At 48.4% G+C, this 22,036-nt stretch overlaps 1 protein-coding gene across 1 annotated transcript in view; it reads right to left on the bottom strand.

Moving 5' to 3' along the window:
* Positions 1-731: 731 nt before the first annotated feature.
* LOC147571611 (anthrax toxin receptor-like) overlaps positions 732-22,036 on the bottom strand; it is a gene marked incomplete at its 3' end in the record, with an annotated part of 32,446 nt that continues 11,141 nt past the window's right edge. Inside the window, exons 9-15 of the mRNA XM_086696203.1 lie at positions 8,551-8,646; positions 7,262-7,331; positions 6,615-6,693; positions 4,795-5,010; positions 3,493-3,528; positions 2,282-2,365; positions 732-842 (exon numbers count right to left, since the gene is read on the bottom strand). Of these exons, the coding sequence (XP_086552329.1) occupies positions 732-842; positions 2,282-2,365; positions 3,493-3,528; positions 4,795-5,010; positions 6,615-6,693; positions 7,262-7,331; positions 8,551-8,646 (692 nt within the window). The remainder of the gene's footprint in view (positions 843-2,281; positions 2,366-3,492; positions 3,529-4,794; positions 5,011-6,614; positions 6,694-7,261; positions 7,332-8,550; positions 8,647-22,036) is intronic.

The following is a 22,036-nucleotide window of genomic DNA, read 5'->3' as shown; positions in this document are numbered from 1 at the left end:
GGTGGAGGCAGGCCCTGGGGTTCAACTCCAGCTCTGCCACTCCCAGGTTCTGTGACCTGGGGCAAGTTGCTTGATTTCTCTGTGCCTTAGTTCCCCCTTGGAAAAAGTGGCATATTAGTACCTGCACGTACAGTTACTGGCAGGATTGAATGTGAAATTATGGAAAGTTCTTAGACTGGCAGCTGGCATAGGAGGAACTCTGTAACAATTAGCCATCACAACTATTAAATTCCAAGGGGACACCTGTAACATGCAGGCTTCTCCCCATTGTCACAGGCAGTGGCACATGGAGGGACTCTACTAGCTGGCAAAAGCACGCAATGTTGGTCAACAACATGGGGGTGTCACCATGCCCTCCAGCATTCCTAACACATGAGGGAGCCGCCCAGGAGAGTCTCAGAGGATGAGGGTGTGGATCCAGCAGACACAGGTTGGGGAGCTCGGTGGGGAGGGATGATGGCTGGGGGTCAGGAGAACTTGCTGGTCTGCCTCCTTCTCCAGCCTCTTTCACTTAAGCTTGGAGACACTGGGTAACACTCTCCCCAAGAAAGCTTCTTGTCCTTCTGATGGGGACCAGCAAGGAAATGCAGGCGCCCCACCCAGAATCCACATGGGAGGCTCATGAGCACCGCGTCTCCTCCTCTGGGGCATCCTCCCGGAAGATGCCTGGACAGGGCTCTCTGACCCATAGTCCCTAAGCTCAGCTGTCAAGGGCAAAGAGAAAAGGGCACCTGCCCAGGGAACATCCCTGGGCCCCTGCTTACCGCGTTCCTGGGCTGACACCACATCAATGGGATCTGGTTGCAGCTTTGCACAAAGTCACACAAGGTGTCCAGTTTGCCCTGAAAAGCAGATGTGGCTGTGAGGAAGCTCCAGGGCCTGGCCGTCACCTCCAGAGGGGTAGAGGCCCCTCTGCCTGAGATGGCTCCAGAGGGCTCTGTCCCCAGGAACACACCGAGGCCGCCCTGTAGTCTCTGCCTGGGGCAGGGGCCTGGTGGCCTTGTGTGTTTCAGGGCAGGCAGTGTCACTGTAGGTGACAGATTGTTTTGGAACCCGAAATGAGTCTGTATTTCTGGTGTAGGAGGAGAAGGCAGGGGCTACTTTGAGAGGAAGGGTCCAAGGTGGGGGACATGCGGGGTCGCAAGGAGAGGTCTTGCAGGGGAACGTGATGTGGGCATCAGGGATCTGGGCAGGAGCTGGGAGAAGAGGACAAGGGCCTGCACTGGGGCACACCAGGAGCAGGTGGGGACGAGGGCTGATCCTGGGGCTGCTCCGGAGAGAGGAGGGGAGGACACCAGTGAGAGGCCCTGGACCCAGGGGCAGGTGGCCTCCCGACTTCAGGACCTGCAGTTCAGGCCTCTCTGGGCCCTACTGAGGGGGCAGGTGGGGCTGTGCCTTGTGAGCAGGAATAAGCCCCAGGCCATGACCTTTGCCCTGTCTGGAGGCAGTTTGGCTTCTTTGAGCCCCCAGGCTGATTGTCTGCAGGCTGTCATGTTGCCATCTGGGGCTCCTTGCAGGGTCAACAGGGAGACAGCGGGACTAGGACTAACGTGCCCGGGCCCTGGTACAGCGGTTCCAATGGGTGCATCACCACAGATGCAGGACCAGGAGGAGGGCAAGCCCACAAAGGAAGAATATGGGGTTCTTCCCTCCTCAGCCAGGGCTGCCTGGGGCCTCCCCACCCTGTCTTCATGCCCCCCTGCAGGGCTGGGAGCTCCCACCCAGGGTGCGGCCCTAGCACATTCTGTGAGGATGTTTCCTCACAGCCTCCTCCTCCTTGAGGCCCTTGTCCCCATGTCAGTGCGTCCAAGGACAACATAGTTAGCTTAGTCCCTCACTTTGCTGAGCTGACTCATGGAACAAACTTTGCTCAGAATTTTCCTTAAAGGATTCTTTTTCTGACCTGTGGGAGACTGTTTGTGATTGAGCTTGTGTTTTACTCCTCTGCCTGGTGGCCAGGAAAATGGAAGCCATTGTTGGAACCGCTGACAACCTCAGACAGCCTGGGACTGGCGGGCTGTGGCCAGCCACCAACATCTGCAGACCTGGGCCCCTTCCAAGCCTGGTGCCAGGCTCCAAGTGGTGTTGGTGACGGCAGGAGCCCTCACAGTCTTTGCCCTCTCCTGGGGCCCAGGATTGGGATGGCCTCGGCATTTTCTCTGGTGCCCAGCGATCGATGTAGTGCCCACAAAGCTCATCTCCACCCAAGCCACGGTTCATGTGGGGCCATGGACTGGCTGCCCTCCCTTGTCCCTCAGCCCCACCTAAAGGCCCTTCTCACCTCTATCCGACTTATAGTGTCTTCCTGGTACATACAAGAAGGGACAATCACCGGGGTACGTGTCTGTATACATGTCTCTGGCTTCTAGGAAGAGAAAGCACATTCTGCCGTTTTGTCTGGGAGCTTCTGGTGCAGACATATAACATCTGTCGCTCCCGCACCTCTTAATGGCCATTCAGCAATGGTGCATTGGGAGATTTTAAGGACACATCAGTAGCATCCTACACTATGGCAGTGTCCCACATGGTAAAAACCAGGAAATACAATTTTTGTAAATATGACCTTTTCCCCAAAGGCTGACAAAGTCTCTCCTGTCCCTTTGGTCCCGGGATCTGCCTTTGGTGGAAAATCCTGGTCTCAGGGCTGTGCAGTGGACAGGAGGGCTGTCAGGGTGGGAGCATTTGCAGGGGCCCGGACTGCATTCATTTGCCCCTGGCAGATCCAGCCTCCTCAGGCAACAGTGCCATCAGTCAGTACAGCGCTGGCCAGTGGGGTCTTTTTCCTACCCAAACCCAGGCCCGGTCCCCTTCCTCTGACATAGTGTCCTGCTATAACTACTTCCTCTGGATCTCTTTTAGGCTTCTACCCTGAGGATCCACAGACAGTTCACCGGCCCTGGCTCCTTGTGCTCATCTGGGCCGGGCCTGCCTCACAGCTCAATGCCAAGTAACACACTCTCCTCCAACCTCCCCAGCCTGTAGTCACTAAAATATAATTGTGGCCAAACCTCTTGCCCTGGCGGGTGACAGGGATGGAGATCAACAAAATGCAGCCCAACATACATCAGAGCCTGGGCAGGGACCAAGTTCTGAAAGCGAAGGCTCCTTTTCTGAAAGTTCACCTGTGTACTATAAATAGTCCTTTGGAAATTGATAAAAATTTAAAAAGCCACTAATATTTCAATGAGGATCACAGCACTTGCTGAAACAGGTTATCTCAAGTTACTAATTTCATGGCAAAGGCCCTGGATCAGGCTGTGGCGCACACTTGGGAAAGGTGTTTTGAGTCCTAAGGCCTCCTGAGGCCCCTCCCTGCCGCTCCATCACCCTCTTTTTTCGGCCAGCTCTCTCTGCCCAGGTAGGTGGCAGGCAGTGGGGCAGGGGGTAGAAATGTCCCACAGGCAGGTTTTGTGAAGGTCTGTGTGGTTCCCTTTTGTGAAGGTCTGTGTGGGCACTGGGCACGCTGACATGAGGACAAAAATCAGGACTTACCATTACTATCTTCTGCACTGGTAGCTCCTTGCAGGGCTAGAATGTTAAAGAGACATGAACATTGGCTGGAGGAGCATGAAGGGCACTGGCTCGGCCATGCAGATGGAAGGGGACCCTACTCAGCAGCAGTGGGACAGAACGTGGGCTTTGGGTGTCAGTCTGCGAGCCCACTGTCTATGGGATGTGGCCAACCGGCTCCAGCATCCCAAGGCTCAGGCTCCTGGGTTATCAAAGGGATATCGGACCTCCCTGGCGGTGGACAGGGAGACAGCCAGACTAGGGTGCCTGGTCCCTGGCAGAGGTGCCCATGCAGTAGTTTTCATCAGGAGCCCTTCCATGACACGAAGACAAGAGAACACATCCAATTCCCTTCCTCCTCTCCCCTCACCTCCCACAGCCCGCAGCCTTCCCTAGTCCCCACTCTGTGCTGACAGCCCCCATTCCTACTTTCTGTCCTCACAGCTCCCCCTCCACAGCAATCTGGCCTGCTTCTGTCTTGCTGCTTTGCTCTGTCCTTTCTCACCTCTGTGGTTTCCTCTTCCTTCACCCAGCTCTGTCCCATGTCCTTGCAAACCCAGCAGCCAGTACGTCTGCCCTTCTCCCTCCCCGGGGGCCAGTGTCTCTCCTTTGCTAGGGCCCTGATGCCACAGCCTATGAGGCTGACATTTTACCCGCCACCCCCAGGTACCAATACTAGAGCAGACACCAGACTGTGAGCTCCTGTGTGCAAGATGGTGGCAGCTCCTTTCCCATCCCTGTGTGCCAAGTATGGGGCCCATCATGTCCTGGCCCTTAGTAATGACTGAGGAAGGAAGGAGGGATGCACTGGTTGTGTGCAGAAATCTGTACTGGTTTCCAAGGCTGTTGCCCCAGAGGCTAGGAATCATCCCTTCCAGCAGATCCTCTTTTGTGGGCCCCAGTGCCTCCTATGGGACCCGCTTTCCTCTCTCAGCATCAGAGGCCTCTTCTGGTGCTTGGTCTCCCTGAGTTCTCCAGAAGCCTGGCTGCTGTGATGCCTCCCTTGTCACTAGGTACTGGGGTGACTTCTCCCCAGAGGACAGGGCAACTCATAGGCCACTTCTGGAAACAAGCATGAAGCAGGGGGTCCCTGAGATGCAAGCTGAGTCTCTGACCAGGAATGGTAGACACAGTCTGTGCCTGTGTTTGCTCATGTGATGAACTGGGAGCTGATGGGAACCTGCCCACTGGCAAGATCATGGGGTGAGTGGGGCTTGGTTACCTTGTGGCCTGGGGACAGTTTGTGTCATAGGGCCGTGTGGATCACTCACAGGGGTCACTCACCTTCTTGCAGCAACAGAGACAGCAGATCACCACCACGATAATGATCAGGGTTGGGACGAACAATGGGAATAGGTAGTCAAGGGTAGGCTTTTCTGTGACAGCCATGGGTGCTGGTGCCTCCTGTGTGACAACTGTGGGCACTGTTGTCTTCTGTGTGACAACTGTGGGGACTGAAGTCTCCTCCTTTGGGGCATCTGTGGGCTCCGATGTATTGCCCTGCAAAAAGCACAAAAGTCAGAGTCCTGGGTGGGTCTGGATGGCCCTCACTGGGTGCCTCCCCCCAGCACCTTACACTACACCTGCACATCGCATGTTCCCATTCATCTCAGATTTCCCCACCTCCAGGGAGCACTGAAGGCCTGGAGGACAAGACTGCACTCAAAGAGCTGCTGTGGAGCCCTGGGCCACAGAGCCCACCACTGGCTTCGTTCTGAGGCTCTGGCCCAGAGCCCTGACAAGGACCGGAATCCCCATGTGTGACATGCCAGCCCTCACTGCACGCCTCAGCCGCACGCGGTGCAGTCCTGCCCTAAACCAAATGCTCGGCTTTCCCTGAGGCAGGGGAGCTACAGGGGACAGAGTCTGTGCCCAGGAGGGGGAAGCAGGGTGGGGGCCCATGAACTCAGGCTCCTCCTGAGTTCTTTCCTAAATGTGCCTGCTGAGGGCGGCCTGTCAGTTAGGCTCCTGAGGGACAAATGGCCGAGTGCGGTCTGCTGGTCGGTGAGTGCCTGTCCTGGCACAAGTGAACACACAGTCGGAGGACTGTCCGTGCTGCTGGAACCCTCCCAGCTGGGACTGGACACTAGGCTGGTGGCAATCAGGCACGGGCATCGCTCCTCCCAGGCAGCCCTCTTCCTGTGCCTAATGTGCTCTGTCGCCCATGTCATGCTGCCCCGCCCGGTGCCCGGGTGATGTGGAGCTGCGAGAAGTGGGCACCTGGGAGCAGCACCCTCTTTCCCACGTGCCCGTCCCTGAGCTGAGTCCCAGGCCCTCCCCACAGCCCTGGCAGCTTCCCACCAAGTGCCGGAGAGCAAGGTCCAGCAGAGGTCAGAGAGTTAGTGGAGACGGATGGCTGAGGAGCACGAGAAAGCAGCAGAGGCAGAGGGGAGGCTGGTGCCCTCTGCAAAATGACAGGGGTGTTCCTCAAGCGGGCTTGGGCTCGCGGGCAGTGATGGGCGTGTGTGGGTTCAGCTGTGTCAGCAGCTGCTGAAACACCCTGATTGCACAGGGCCACAGTGGGTCCCGCCCTCCAGATCCCCTGTGTCTGGGGCCCGGATTTGGAGCACCCCGCTGCCCCAGAGGTCCTGGACTTGGGCTCCTAACACTTGCCTCCAAGCCTCTCCCACTTGCCCAGCTGGAATGCAGGATGGAGCCCCGAGCTCCCCACCACTATTCTTGGGCCAGCAGAGGTGGCAAGGGATGAGGCGGGGTGGCAGAGCCCCAGCACCATTTCTGGACTCTGCTTAGAGCTCTAACCATTCCCTTTCCTTTGCCTTCAGGGACACCTGGTTCCCAGAGAGAGACAGCAGAGGTTCTGCAGCACCTGCTGGACAGGAAGCTACATGGCAGGTGCTCTTGTGGAAGCGCTCCCAGGGCACCTCACAAGCCCGATGTGCGGATGGTTTGCCAATGAAGGGCTGAGGGCCCCAAGCTGGCTGTGAGAAGTCGTCCCAGCTGCCTGTCTGCATAAGCTACTTTCTCAGGCCCTCCAGCATGTGTCCTCTTTCCGTGCCACCCCCCCCCGCCAACTATCTTCTCCTCCAATGCCAGTGCTCTTGACAGTCCCAAGATGGAGGATGCCGCCCCACCGTGGCACTCACACAATTCAGGCTGGTTACTTTCATGCTCTCCTCAATGAAGGTGACACCATTGTTCAGGCTGTATTGAACGATGACCACCCTAAAGCACAGAAAGGTCATGTCATGTGTACTACTCTGCAGACGTTTTGTTCTTGCACTTGGCTCAAACCACAGCCTACAGCTGTCCTCATTGTAAAGACCCTGATAAGCAGGCTTTTGATCCATCATTGAGCACACAGCATGGATAAGAGGGGGCTCATCCCAAGCCCTACAAGGTCAACCTCTGCAGTGAAGGCTGACCAGGCATGAGGAACCCTGCATGGGTCAGATGCCATCGTGGCCATAGGCTAAGTTTCCAAGGAGGTCGGCTTGGTGTCACCATCCTGACCCTTCTCTATTTACAAAGTTTTGGCTTAGCCCTGATAGGCTGCATGTAGCAAAGGCACCACCCTTGGGAACATCAGTTCTCATATTCTGCCCTCCTCAGCAGAGACTGGGCCACAGCAGAACCCTGAGCATCTCAGGGGAGGACCAATAAGAGTAGTTATGAAGGATGCCCTGAGCCCTCTGAAACAGACATGTAGTGTCACAGCAGAAGTAGCATCCCACATTCTGCATAGCACATGGTGACAAAAACTTCCCACTGGCCCCTGACCTGAGGTACTTACTGTCCAGGCTCCTTAAATACATGTCCTGGGCAAGCTAAAGATTCATCATCCTTAAGTAGAGGTTTTTTATCTAGGAGAAAACCACAAGAGAATAATGTCAATGAGCATGCCCATCCATCCATCTCCCCTCAGCTGGCCCCTGGCAAGCAGACTAACACTGGCAGATGCCAGCTTCTCTTTGCTGCCTGCCATGCACCAGGCCCTGTGCAATGCCTGGTTGGAATGGAAAAGGTTGAGTCCCTGCTCTCAAGGGCCCTACATTTGAGGGATGGGAGGGAGACAATGAAATAACAAAGAACAAAATAAATGTGGAGAGGGACACTTCTTGAGACCACAATAAACAACAGAAGGCACAGCGAATAGAGGGGAAGGGACAGCTGCTTAGGAATGTGGGGCCTGTCCTGTCCCTAAGAGACACCATTTCTCTTAAGGGACTGAAACATTTACTGTGTAATGTTGTGATGTCTGGAGGTAGCTCTGGGTTTACCAGATGGCCCTGCAGTAAGACATCACGGCACACAATCTCATCAGGTCCAATGAATGCACTGGGGGGGCTCAGTGGGAGATAGTCCTACTGTACCACCTTGCTCTCTGGGGAGGATCACACCCATCTCAGCGTGAGGGCACATCTACGTACCCAACATGTGCTTCTACTGGCCACTCACCCATCATGGAGGAATACCTGATGCCTGAGTATTTCCTTACATTATAGGCTTACATAGGGGATGTGGTTTAGCTGGACTGTCATATTGACTTCATCTTGCAGTAGAGGAAAAAGAAGCTGAGAACAGAACCCTCATTTGGTCAAGGTCAGACAAGTAATGTGTGCCTGTGCCAGGATTCCTGGGCCTGGGCCTGGCAGCTGGCATCTTGTCTCAATCCCAGATGCACACATTCTCCTGTGAAGCTCCCAGTGTACCTGGCCCAGGGCTGCCTGTGTTTCTCGCCAGCAGACTCAATGGATTTGGGTCCTTGTCTCTCAAGGCCAGTGAGAGCTGAGCCAAGGGAGGGGGAATACAGCTCTGGGGCACACCCAGCACACCACAGCCATTCCTGGCAAGGGTTAAAGCCCTGCTAGGAGAGGCTCTTGTGGTTGATGACTTCCCAGCTTTGAGGTATAGGTCACCAGGCTTCCGAGCCAGGTCTCTCCTTCTACTTGTCCATGCTGATCTATCCTCACAGGACCAACAGTGAATGGTCAGCAAGGGCTTTAAAGGCCTGGCTGGCTGAGGGGAAGGCAGCCTATTGTAGGGAGTTTGTCACTTAGAGGCACCAAGGTGGCTACTTACGGAGGATATTGTCGACATCCAACTTATATCTGCAAACAATTTCATCCATCGTGTGTTGATGCAAGTCAGTATCATAAAATCTCATATCATATTCTTCTGCAAAGTCAATATCCAAAGATCTGTGTGAGGGAGGGGTGAGGGCTGTCTTTCCTCTGATTGGCTACTAATAGCAGGTCACGCAAAAACTGCATTTCCAAGGACTCCTCATAAGGAAGCAACTATGTCAAAACCAAGATGTGTGACCCGTGTGGTCAGATCCTCACCTGATTTCACTGAGGGTCCACTATGAGTGCTAAGGGGGCTTGAGCACTCAGGGTCCCCTCACCTCCACCCTTGATCTTTGGAGCCCATTAAGGCATTCAGCCTCATCTCCTGCATAGGGGCAATGCCAGCCCTGGGTTTCTTACCCCGAAATGTCCAAATACTCTCTGAAGGGTGCAGGAGGTCCCCTCCATGGGGTCTACCATATACATGAGAGAAGAGCTAGGATAACAAGGCTGAAAACAGCCCTGTCCCATGCCGGAGCTGGTTGTCCAGGCCTGGGTGCCTTATGACTTCCTGATGCATGGAGTTTCCTCCTCCTCCCAGTCTTTCTGTTTGCCTATCACAGGCTGAAGGCCCAGAAGCAGGGATGGGACTCAGGTGAGGCAGGCAAAGAGCCCAGGACTCTGTACAGAAGAATCCCCCAGGTAAAGATAAGTTCTGTCTTAGCTGTGGTTCTGGAAGTCTCACATGATTGCTCTTCCCCTGCCTTTGCCTGAGGCTTCATGGACTACAGACAACCTGCCCAGGATTCAGGAAGCACTTACTCTCTCAGTGTGGAAACACTGATACGTGAGGTGCAAGTCTAGGCCCTAGACCTTTACCAGGGTGCTGAGGCTTCCCTAGTGCTTCCCAGACCCTGAAGTAAACACCAGGAGACAGAGAGGACAGATGGTAGACAGGATCCCAAAGGATTCGGCCAGGATAACATGCAGGTCTTCAGCTGCAAGCCCAAAGTCATTAGCCTCCACTGCTGCACATGTCCAAGACTGGATCATTCCAGTCCCTGAAGCTTGATTAGCCTTAGGTCGATGAACTAATGGAACAATTTCTCAAAATTCCCGGGCAACCTTGGATATGGCTATCCTGATTTCTCCTGCTTCAGGTCTTCTTGCAGCTCCCACTGATTGAGGCAACATTTACAAATTCTGCTTTAAAGAAAATAGATTCTTGCCCTGTAGCTGAGCAAGTCCTGCTCATATGGTATGTTAGTCTTTCAAGTGTTTCCCCAAAATTGAAGTCAACATTGAAAGTCTACATATTGTCCCTAAAAATCCATATTACTAACTTTTATGGAAAATGGGAGCACCTGGCATCAGCGGGTTCATATTTCTACATGTCAACCATTGGCTTGAACATGGGCCACTGTTTTGTTCACAAGGGAGCAGTTTGCCATTGCCAGCAGACCACCACTCCAGAACCAATCACACTGCAGTGAATCATCCTTTGTTTGGCCTGAGCCCATCCTAATGTGCATGGAACCTGCCTGGCACCTAAAGGCTCCTGCTGGCAGTGGCCCTGCCCAAGGAAGCTCATGAGTCCTATAGAAGTGAGAAGAGAGCACTGAGGTTTTGATAGAGGGCAGGTAGGGCCAACTGATGGCCCTGTGCTAAAAAAATCTGCATGTTGTCCATCTAGGCAGGCTTGATGTCCTTAAGGAATATGTTCTCTCTAACCAAGCTTCAGGGACTGGAATGATCCAGGCTTGGACATGTGCAGCAGTGGAGGCTAATGACTTTGGGCTTGCAGCTGTGTAAACTGTGGTATACAGTAACCAATACCACAATTGTGTCAGGTTGCTTTCTCACTGTTCACACTTCATAAGGACCCTTCCCATCATAACACAGGGCTCTATGATTAGCCTGGAAGGAGCAGTTGGCCTTGTCTCCTGCAAACCCTTTCATCAGCCCAGCTAGGAGCACCCTCAGCAGAGCTGTTGGCCCTCAGTCTCAAGGAAGTGTCATCTGCAATTTACATTCCAGGATTTTTTGTTGCAAAGAAGCATTTCCTTGCAAGACAGAACTGTAAATTGATAGCCCACATTATAATTAGATACAGGCAGAGAAGGGAAAAGTCAGCTGGCTGCATGTGGACAGATCAGGCTCCAGAGGAGGCAAAAGGCAAGTAGAGCCTTTCTTCCACAAGCACACAGGCAGAAGGAACCCTAAGTGGGCAAATCTGTGCCAGGCCCAAGCCATGTAACACCAGTGTTCATCCAAAATGACACTCCTCACTAACTGAGCATATACTATGGGCCAATCTACACTTTCCTTAACCTCCAACACCCATGAGTTAGGCATACCTATCCAAGCTTACAGAGAGGGAAACTGAGGCTAAGAGAGGGCAGATGGCCTCTCCCAGACCCCTGGCAGGTACAAGGCCAGGATCTGACATCTAGAGCTTAATCCAGGCCACTTCTGCCCCCCTCTGTTCTTGTCTTAGTTCCGAGAAGCTATCACGCCATTGCTCAGGATGTAGGGCAGCCACTGAGGATAGGGCTGCTTGACAGCCTGGAACCTTGCAGTGTCTGCACTACTCGGGAAACTTGCACACTGTCCATACGTCTGTGACCCCCTTCCCACCATGTACGCCCTGCAGCTCTTCAGGCCCTGCTCAGTCATTACTTCTCCTCTACAGCAGTGCCCTCTGTGTCCCCAGGCACTACTGCTCTCAGAAAACGTCACTATGGAAAGTCTCGGTAAGTGGAAGGCAGGGTGATGGTGTCAGACTTTCAAGCAGAAGGGACATGGAGTTAAAGGATTTTGCTTTGAAGCCAAGGACAGATGAACACTGGCTTTCAGGGAGCTGTGTTTCCCAGGTAGAGTCCCACTGTGCACCCGCTCTCGGGTGGCACAGGGACCATCCAGTCCCTGGCAGGGAGACCAATCCTTCTTTATGAGAGCTTTCCTTCTGGAGGAAGATTCTACACCAGGCCTCCTGGGCTCCAGAGAGAGGAGATGGGAAGGCAGGCAGCCCACTGACAAGATCAGGAGGAAGCCAAGCAGTGAGGAAGGACAACCAACCAACCATGAGACTGACAAGGGCACCGGGTGGAAGTGACCTGCCCTGGGAGGGTCAGGCTCTGGGACACCACCTGCTGCTCAGCACCGGCTCTTTGGGAGAAATTCAACTCTACTGACCAACGTTTAAGCTGTGTGTCCTCTTAATGCCACAATTCTACTTCTGGAATTGATCTGGGGAATCCTGACCCACGCCCACAGAGAGGTGAGCCTCAGGGTGTGCACAACCTGCTGTAGCCACAATATCGACCAGGGGAGACTAATGAAAGAAATTTCCTCCATCCATGTAATGGAGTATGTGCAGATGGCTGGAAAATGTTATGATGCATGATCCCATTAATGTAAAAATACCTTGAAAAGCATATATAAATAGCTATTTGCATCTATATGATCAATTATATATGGTAGCTATTTCTGGGAGGCAGTAATAGTAGAAAAAGGGGAACCTCATTGTAGAGGGACAGTAGCTATCCAAGCTGGTGGCAGTGGTGTCTTTGCACTGCTTTTGCCTTCTGGGTCCTGCTGCCCCACAGTCTGCCTTGCCTTCTGCACACAGTGAGTCTCCTGGCCACCCTGCAGGACCTGTCCACCAGCTCTCAGAGAAAAGCCCGCCTCTGCCCTGTGTCCTACTATGTGCCACCACTGATGTGCCATGGCTGTTGGGCTCTGTAGACACTCGCTCTGGGCCAGCCACACACAGGAAAAAGAATGAGAAGGTGCCACCTCCAGCTGTCCTCCCAGACACAAATATCGAAGCATATCCAGCAAACACACAGGAGTGATGATTCTCCAAACCACTGTGCCCAGAGTACCTGGCCAAACAGAATGTTTAAATAGAATGTTCATATTACATGAGTCTACTGAGAAGAGATTTTAAAGGATCAAACAGCCTATGGAGGAAAAACTGAGAAGAATTGCCTTCAGAGGTTGGGGACAAGGATTGTCTGGCAAGTGATCTGAGGGGATTTTCCAGGGACAATGGTAAATTCTGTCTTCCTGGAGTGTGCATTTTTCAGAAGTTGTCAAAAAATACACTGAAGTTTGCTGCAATTTAAGGAGAGCTCTTAAGTAATATTAGTATAAATAGGGCCACCTGGATGGCTCAGTCAGTTAAACATCTGACTTTGGCTCAGGTCATGATCTCGCAGTCTGTGAGTTCGAGCCCCATGTTGGGCTCTGTGCTGACAACTCAGAGCCTGGAGCCTTCTTCAGATTCTGTGTCTCCCTCTCTCTGACCCTACCCCACTCATGCTCTGTTTCTCTTGCTCTCAAAAATAAATAAAACATAAAAAAAGAAATATTTGTGTAAATAAAGCTATGCAGACTGATGGGTTTTGGAAGTGAGGTAGCCTGATGTCTGTAATTGACTTGAAACACATAAAAAAATAAGATGCAATGTGTGTGTGTGTGTGTGTGTGTGTGAGAGAGAGAGAGAGAGAGAGGGAGAGAGACAAAGCACACTGGATAAACAATAAAGAAATATGGTGAGATATTAAACAGTAACTGCAAAATCCAGGTAGTATAGACAGAGGTGTTCATTGTACAGTTGTTTCCACTTTGCTGTAGGTTTGAAAGCTTCCTTCATAAAAGGTTGGTAACACATCAAAGAACTGAATGAGAAGAATCAACCGTGACACAGCCAAGCAGAAGTCATGGCACATTCAAGGTGAGAAGCGACTAATGAGAAGGACAGACCAAGGGCTGTGGGAATCCAGAGGGGCCAGTGAACCAAGAAAGGGACAAGGATGAACCTTCTGAGTGTGGCGTCAAAGGATGGATGGGCTGGACCCTGTAAAGTGGGGGGAAGTAGGGTCCTGTAGGAAGCCTAGTGACACCCCCAGCCTGAGAGCTGAGGGAAGACCTGACTGGCCCTGCTGTGGGGCTAGGGGCCTCAGACTTCCAGGCCAGGCTGGGGTTAGGGAAGGGGCTTTCTCAGTGCCCTGAGGTCCTGTGCAGAGGATGGCCTGGAGCACAGGCCTAGAGGCAGGAAGGCCAGCAGAGGCCTCTCTGCCTCATCCTGGAGAGCACCCTGAGAGACTAAAGAGGTCAGGAGTCTCGTGCTCATGCCCTGTCTGCTTCCCAAGGCACCCTGACCCACTGATTTATTTCAAATGACAGCCTGATGAAATGGCTCTTTCTATTTCATTTGGGGTCCAGGTTCTTGCCTTGAGCTTTGCCTCCAAGTGACTGTCATGTCGTGTGGCAGCTTTCGTCAAGAGGGCGACAATCTTAAAGGTCAGAGCAGGAAATGCTGAGTTGAGCTGTCAGCGGGTGTGTGGCAGGCACCTGTAACCCTGGCCAGGCCGCCATGGGGGATGGACAACGACTGATGTTTGCACCTGCAGTTTGACATGCTGCTCAGATGCCATGACCTGCGTGTGTGCAGGGGACATAATCAGAGGAATGAAGCTGTCAGGTCGGCTGCACGGCAGGGTGCTTTAAAGCAGAAGCAGGGCAAGAGCCTACTTGTGTGGGAGTCTCCTGCCTGCCTCCAACCTCTCACTGTGAGTTGGTTAAGACGACAGGAAGAGTCGGAGAGCTGCTGCCAACAGCTGGCTCAGCGGGAGACGCTTTCATACTGGTGATTTTATGCCCTCCCCCCCCCCACCCATGAGCTCAGCCTTGGGGTGGAGGCGTCAAGGATGGTGGGACTATTAGTACCACTACTATTGGTTAGGGCTTCCCAGCTTCTAGATCCTGTGCCGGTCCTTGTAAGATCGCCCAGCCTTACGTCTTACGAGAGATGAGCTAGTGGGTGTTGTTGGAGACGAAAGGGGAGCTCACAGATGTTTGGTAATTTGCTCCAGGTTGCAGCAGAGCCAGATCTGAACACAGCTGTGTCTGACCCCATGGTCTACTGCACGATAGCCTTACAGTTAAGAGCACAGAGGCCGACCCGGTCTCTGGGTCTGCGTTTGGCCGGATCCAGCTGTGTGTGCTGTTACCAGGGGAGTAAGTGTGCTCATCCACCCTCCTCAGTACCAGTCTCCATGATGAGACATATAAGCCCGTACACACAGAGCTCATCGCAGGGAGGGGGCTTCTATCACAAAAGTCACTGCACAGGATGTCCTCACCAGACTGACTCAGGGACCTTTGTAGGGGGGGAGAGGGCACGCTTGTGAAGTTCCAGATGTCGGGGAGAGGCGTTCTCCATAGAACAAGGTGTGTTTAGTTGCATTTGTGTGGATACCTTTTGTTGGACTATGTTTCTAGTATGATGCTGGCCATTGAACTGTATCTAATTCTTTTATTTTTTTTTTTCAAATTTTTATTTAAGTTCTAGTTAATATACATTGCAGTATGGGTTTCAGGAGTAGAAATCAGTGATTCATCACTTACAGATAACACCAAGTGTCCTCATAACAACTGCCCCCCTTAATACCCATCACCCATTTAGCCCATCCCCTGCTTACCTCCCCTATCAAGCCTCAGTGTGTTCTCTATAGTTAAGAGTGTTTTGTGGTTTGCTTTCCTTTCTTTCATCTCACTTTCCATATGGTCATCTGTTTTCTTTCTTAAGTTCCACATAAAATGAAATCATGTTATTTTCTTTTCTGACTGAGGTATTTCACTTATCATAATACACTGTATCTCCATGGCAAGAGATACACTGTATCTCTTTACAAATGGCAAGATTTCATTCTTTTTTATGGCTGAGTAATATTCCCTTGTGTATAGGGCATCTTCTTTAACTATTTATCAGTCCATGGACATTTGGGCTTTCCATAATTTGGCTATTGTTGATAATGCTGCTATGAACATCAGGGTGCATGTACCCCTTCAAATCTTATTGTAATTTTGGGGTATATACCTAGTAGTGAAGTTGCTGGTCATAGGGTAGTTCTGTTGTTAAATTTTTAGGGAACCTCTATACTGTTCTTCAGAGTGGCTGCACCAGTTTGCATTCCCACAAACACTGTAAGAGGGTTCCCCTTTCTCCACATCCTCACCAACACCCGTTGTTTCTTGTGTTGTTAATTTTAGCCATTCTGACAGGTGTGAGGTGGTATTTGTTTTTGTATTTGATTTTGTTTCGATTTGTATTTTGATTTTTTTGATTTGTATTTTCTGTGATGATGAGTGATGTCGAGCATCATTTCATGTGTCTGTTAGCCATCTGTATGTCTTCTTTGGAAAAATAATCTGTTTATGTCTTCTGCCCATTTCTTCACCGGATTATTTGGTTTTTTGGGTGTTGAGTCTGATAAATTTTTTTTATAGATTTTGGAAACTAACCCTTTATCTGATATGTCATTTGCAAATATCTTCTCCCATTCAGTAGGCTGCCTTTTAGTTTTGTTGATTGTTTCCTTCGCTGTGCAGAAGCTTTTTATCTTGATGAAGTCCCAATAGTTCATTTTTCCTTTTGTTCCTCTCGCCTTCGGAGATACATCTAGTAAAACATTGCTATAGGAAAATCAAACAGGTTGCTGCATGTGTTCTCCTCTAGGGTTTTGATGGTTTCCTGTTTCACATTTAGGTATTTTATCCATTTTGAATTTATTTTTATATATGGTGTAAGAAAGTGGTCCAGTTTCATTCTTCTGCATGCCACTGTCCAGTTTTCCTGACACCAATCGTTGAAAAGACCGTCTTTTTTCCATTGGATATTCTTTGCTGCCTTGTTAAAGATTAGTTGACCATATAGTTGTGATTACATTTCTGGATTTTACATTCTGTTGCATTATCTATGTGACTGTTTTTATGCCAGTACCATATTGTCTTGATGACTACAGCTTTGTAATATAGCTTGAAGTCCGGAATTGTGATGCCTCCAGCTGTTTTTCTTTTTCAGGATTGCCTTGGGTATCTGGGGTCTTTTTTGGTTCTATGCAAATTTTAGGATTGTTTGTTCTAGCTCTGTGAAAAATGCTGCTGGTATTTTGATAGGGATTGCATTAAATGAGGAGATTGCTCTGGGTAATATAGACATTTAACAATGTTTGTTCTTCCAATCCATGAGCATGGAATATTTTTCCATTTATTTGTGTCCTCTTCAATTTCTTTCATAAGTGTTCTATAGTTTTCAGAGTATAGAAATTTTACCTCTTGTTAGGTTTATTCCTAGGTATCTTATTGTTTTTGGTGCAATTGTAAATGGGATCGAATCCTTGATTTATTTTTCTGTTGCTTCACTATTGGAGTATAGAAATGCAATTAATTACTGTACATTGATTTTATATCCTGCCACTTTGCTGAAATCATGTATTTGTTCTAGCAATTTTTTGGTGAAGCCTTTAGGATTTTCTACATAGAGTATAATGTCTGAAAATAGTATGGGTCTGTTCAAATTTTCGATTTCTTCCTGTTTCACTTTGGTAGTTTGTGAGTTTCTAGGAATTTATCCATTTCTTCCAGATTGCCCAGTTTGTTGGCATATAATTTTTCATAATATTCTCTTATAATTGTATCTGTGGTATTGGTTGTGATCTCTCCTTTTTCATTTGTGATTTTGTTTAATTGGGTCCTTTCTCTTCTCTTTTTGATAAATCTGGCTTGGGTTTACAAATTTTATTAACTCTTTCAATGAACCACCTCTTAGTTTTGTTAATCTGTTCTATTATTTTTGTTTGTTTGTTTCTCTATTATTTATTTCCTCTCTAGTTTTTATCAATTCCCTTCTTCTGCTGGCTTTATGCTTTATTTGCTGTTCCTATTCTAGCTCCTTTAGGTGTAAAGTTTGGTTGTGTATTTAGGACTTTTCTTGCTTCTTACGGTATAGCTGTTTTGCAATATACTTCCCTTTGGGACCACTTTTGCTGCATCCCAAAGGTTTTGTAGTGTTGTGCTTTCATTTTTATTTGCTTCCATGTACTTTTTAATTTCTTCTTCAATTTTATGGTTAACCCATTCATTCTTTAGTAGAAGGTTCTTTAACCTCCATGTATTTGTGGTCTTCCCCAATTTTTTCTTGTGGTTGACTTCAAGTTTCATAGCATTGTCATTTGAATATATGCATGGTATGATCTAAATCTTTTTGTCCTTGTTGAGGGCTGATTTGTGACCCAGTATGTGATGCATTCTGGAGGATGTTTTTGTGCACTCAACAATAATGTGTATTCTAATGCTTTAGGATGAAATGTTCTAAATATATCTGTTAAGTCCATCTGTTCCAGTGTGTCATTTAAAGCCATTGTTTTCTTGTTGATTTTCTGCTTAGATGATCTGTCCCTTGTTGTAGTTGGGGTGTTAAAGTCCCTACTATTATTGTATTATTGTCAATGAGTTTGTTTGTTATTAATTGATTTACATATTTGGGTTCCTCCAAGTTGGGGGCATATATAATTGTTAGATCTTCTTGGTGGATTATGATATAGTGCCCTTCATCTCTTTTTACATTCTTTGGTTTAAAATCTAGTTCATATGGGTAGACAAAAGTACCACGGAAGAGGGTAGGAAGGGTGGAGAGGCGGTGCATGCTACACAGACTGGTGGGAGGGAGGCAGGGCAGTGGAGGGGCAGCCTGCCCAGAAAGGCAGAGCCCCCGAAGTCTGGCTAACAAAAGCAGAGGGGCCGGACTCCGTGAGTTCTAACAGCCAGAGGGACTTAACATCTGGAATGTTAAAAGTCAGCAGCTCTGCTCTTGGAGAGCGAGGAGGGCAAGAGGACACCAGGAGGGAGAGTTGTTGAGACCCAGAAGACAGAGCTCAGCTTGGCAGGGGAACAAAGGCTCTGGCAAGCGCCATCTCCCTCTCCCATCCCCCAGCTGAAATTCCAAAGGGAACCAGTCCCCATCACCAAAGTTGCTTGTACCATGCAAATGCCCAAAGCTGTGCTTCTGTGGAGCCATCCCTCTGACAGGGCTGCCTCCCTCCCTGTGCTGCAGGGCCCCTCCCCCAGGGGACCACTGATGGCAAAGCGAGCTAAGCCTGTCCCTCCTACCCCTTTGCACCTTGCGGATCCAGCCCGGCTAATATGCCACATCCCATCAAAGCAGCACCACAAGCCTGGCAGTGTGCAAGTAGCGCAGACAGGGGCCACACCACTCCACAGTGAGTCCTGCCCCTGGGACAGGGGAAGATAAGGTACACACCAGTCTGACTGTGGCCCCAGTGGTGGGCTGGGGGCAGACACTGGGTCTGACTGCAGCCCCACCCACCAACACAAGTTACTCCTGACAGCACAGGGGAAGTGCTCTGCAGTTTGGAGCCACTACAGGGACTACCCAAAATGATGAAACGTTAGAATTTTCCTCAAAAGAAACATCAGGAAGTAGCGACAGCTAATGAATTGGTCAAAAACGATTTAAGCAATATAACGGAACAAGAATTTAGAATAATAGTCACAAAATTAATTTCTGGGCTTGAAAAAAGCATAGAGGACAGCAGAGAATCTATTGCTACAGAGATCAGGGGACTAAGAAATAGTCATGAGGAGCTAAAAAATGCTATAAATGAGGTGCAAAATAAAATGCAGGCAGCCATAACATGGACTGAAGAGGCAGAGGAGAGAACAGGTGAATTAGAAGATAAAATTATGGAAAAAGAGGAAGCTGAGAAAAAGAGAGAGAAAAAAATTCAGGAGTATGAGGGGAGAATTAGAGAACTAAGTGATGCAATCAAACGGAACAATATGCATATCATAGGAATTCCAGAAGAAGAAAAGAGAGAGAAAGGGGCTGAAGGTGTACTTGAACAAGTCATAGCTGAGAACTTCCCTGATCTGGGGAAGGGGGGAAGGAGAAAGGCACTGAAATCCAAGAGGCACAGAGAACTCCCTTCAGACGTAACTTGAATTGATCTTCTGCACGACATATCATAGTGAAACTGGCAAAATACAAGGATAAAGAGAGAATTCTGAAAGCAGCTAGGGATAGACAGGCTCTAACTTACAAAGGGAGACCTATAGGAGTAGTGGCAGACCTATCTACTAAAACTTGGCAGGCCATAAATAAATGGCAGGAAATCTTCAATGTGATGAACCAAAAAAATACGCAGCTGACAATCCTTTATCCAGCAAGTCTGTCATTCAGAATAGAAGGAGAGATAAAGGTTTTCCCAAACAAACAAAAACTGAAGGAATTCATCACCACTAAACTAGCCCTACAAGAGCTCCTCAGGGGGATTCTGTGAGTGAAATGTTGCAAGGACCATAAAGTACCAGAGACATCACTACAAGCATGAAACCTACAGACGTCATAGTGACTCTAAATCCATATCTTTCAATAATAACACTGAATGTAAACGGACTAAATGCTCCAACCAAAAGACATAGGGTATCAGAATGGATAAAAAAACAAGACCACATCTATTTGCTGTCTACAAGAGACTCATTTTAGACCTGAGGGCACCTTCAGATTGAAAGTGGGGGGATGGAGACCTATCTATCATGCTACTGGAAGTCAAAAGAAAGCTGGAGTAGCCATACTTATATCAGACAAACTAGACTTTAAACTAAAGGCTGTAACAAGAGATTAAGAAGGGCACTATATAATAATTACAGGGTCTATCCATCAGGAAGAGCTAACAATTATAAATGTCTATGTGCCAAATATGGAAGCCCCCAAATATATAAAACAATGAATCACAAACATAAGCAAATAAGAATGTGGTAATTGCAGGGGACTTTAATACAGGGGACTTACAACAATGGATAGATCATCTAGACACAGGATCAATAAAGAAACAAGGGCCCTGAATGATACATTGGGTCAGATGGACTTGACAGATATATTTAGAACTCTGCCTCCCAAAGCAACAGAATATACTTTCTTCTCGAGTGCACATGGAACATTCTCCAAGATAGATCACATACTGGGTCACAAAACAGCCCTTCATAAGTATACAAGAATCGAGATCATACCATGCATACTTTCAGACCACAATGCTATGAAACTTGAAATCAACCACAGGGAAAAGTCTGGAAAACCTCCAAAAGCATGGAGGTTAAAGAACACCCTACTAAAGAATGAATGCATCAACCAGGCAATTAGAGAAAAAATTAAAAAATATATGGAAACAAATGAAAATGAAAATACAACAATCCAAATGCTTTGGGATGCAGCGAAGGCAGTCCTGAGTGGAAAATACATTGCAATCCAGGCCTATCTCAAGAAACCAGAAAAATCCCAAATACAAAATCTAACAGCACACCTAAAGGAAATAGAAGCAGAACAGTAAAAACACCCCAAACCCAGCAGAAGAAGATAAATAATAAAGATCAGAGCAGAAATAAACAATATAGAATCTAAAAAAAACTGTAGAGCAGATCAATGAAATTAAGAATTGTTTTTTTGAAAAAAGAAACAAAATTGATAAACCTCTAGCCAGGCTTCTCAAGAAGAAAAGGGAGATGACCTAAATAGATAAAATTGTGAATGAAAATGGAATTACTACAACCAATCCCTCAGAAATACAAGCAATTATCAGGGAATACTATGAAAAATTATATGCCAACAAACTGGACAACCTGGAAGAAATGGACAAATTCCTAAGCACCCACACACTTCCAAAACTCAAATAGAAAGAAATAGAAAAATTGAACAGACCCATAACCAGCAAAGAAATTGAATCAGTTATCAAAAATCTCCCAACAAATAAGAGTCCAGCACCAGATGGCTTCCCTGGGGAATTCTACCAGACATTTAAAGCAGAGATAATACCTATCCTTCTCAAGCTGTTCCAAAAAATAGAAAGGGAAGGAAAACTTCCAGACTCATTCTATGAAGGCAGCATTACTTTGATTCCTAAACCAGACAGAGACCCAGCAAAAAAAGAGAACTACAGGTCAATATCCCTGATGAATATGAAGTAAAAATTCTCAATAAGATACTAGCAAATCAAATTCAACAGCAGATAAAAAAAATTATTCACCACGATCAACTGGGATTCATTCCTGGGCTGCAGGGCTGGTTCAACATTTGCAAATCAATCAATGTGGTACATCACATTAATAAAAGAAAAGATAAGAACCATATGATCCTCTCTATCAATGCAGAAAAAGCATTTGACAAAATTCAGCATCCTTTCTTAATAAAAACCCTCAAGAAAGTTGGGATAGAAGGAACATACTTAAACATCATAAAAACCATTTACAAAAAGCCCACAGCTAATATCATCCTCAATGGGGAAAAACTGAGAGCTTCCCCCCTGAGACCAGGAACACGACAGGGATGTCCACTCTCACCGCTATTGTTTAACACAGTGTTGGAAGTTCTAGCATCAGCAATCAGACGACAAAAGGAAATCAAAGGCATCTAAATTGGCAAAGATGAAGTCAAGCTTTCACTTTTTGCAGATGACATGATATTATACATGGAAAATCCGATAGACTCCACCAAAAGTCTGCTAGAACTGATACATGAATTCAGCAAAGTCGCATGATACAAAATTAATGTACAGAAATCAGTTGCATTCTTATACACTAATAATGAAGCAACAGAAAAACAAATAAAGAAACTGATCCCATTCACAACTGCACCA

The sequence above is a fragment of the Puma concolor genome, unplaced genomic scaffold, assembly GCF_028749965.1.
Source record: "Puma concolor isolate L17-30 unplaced genomic scaffold, mPumCon1.1.hap2 unalloc_scaffold_159, whole genome shotgun sequence".
Taxonomy (NCBI): Eukaryota; Metazoa; Chordata; class Mammalia; order Carnivora; family Felidae; genus Puma; species Puma concolor.
Note: the sequence above shows the minus strand (reverse complement) of the source record. Positions and strands in the feature narration are given on the sequence as shown.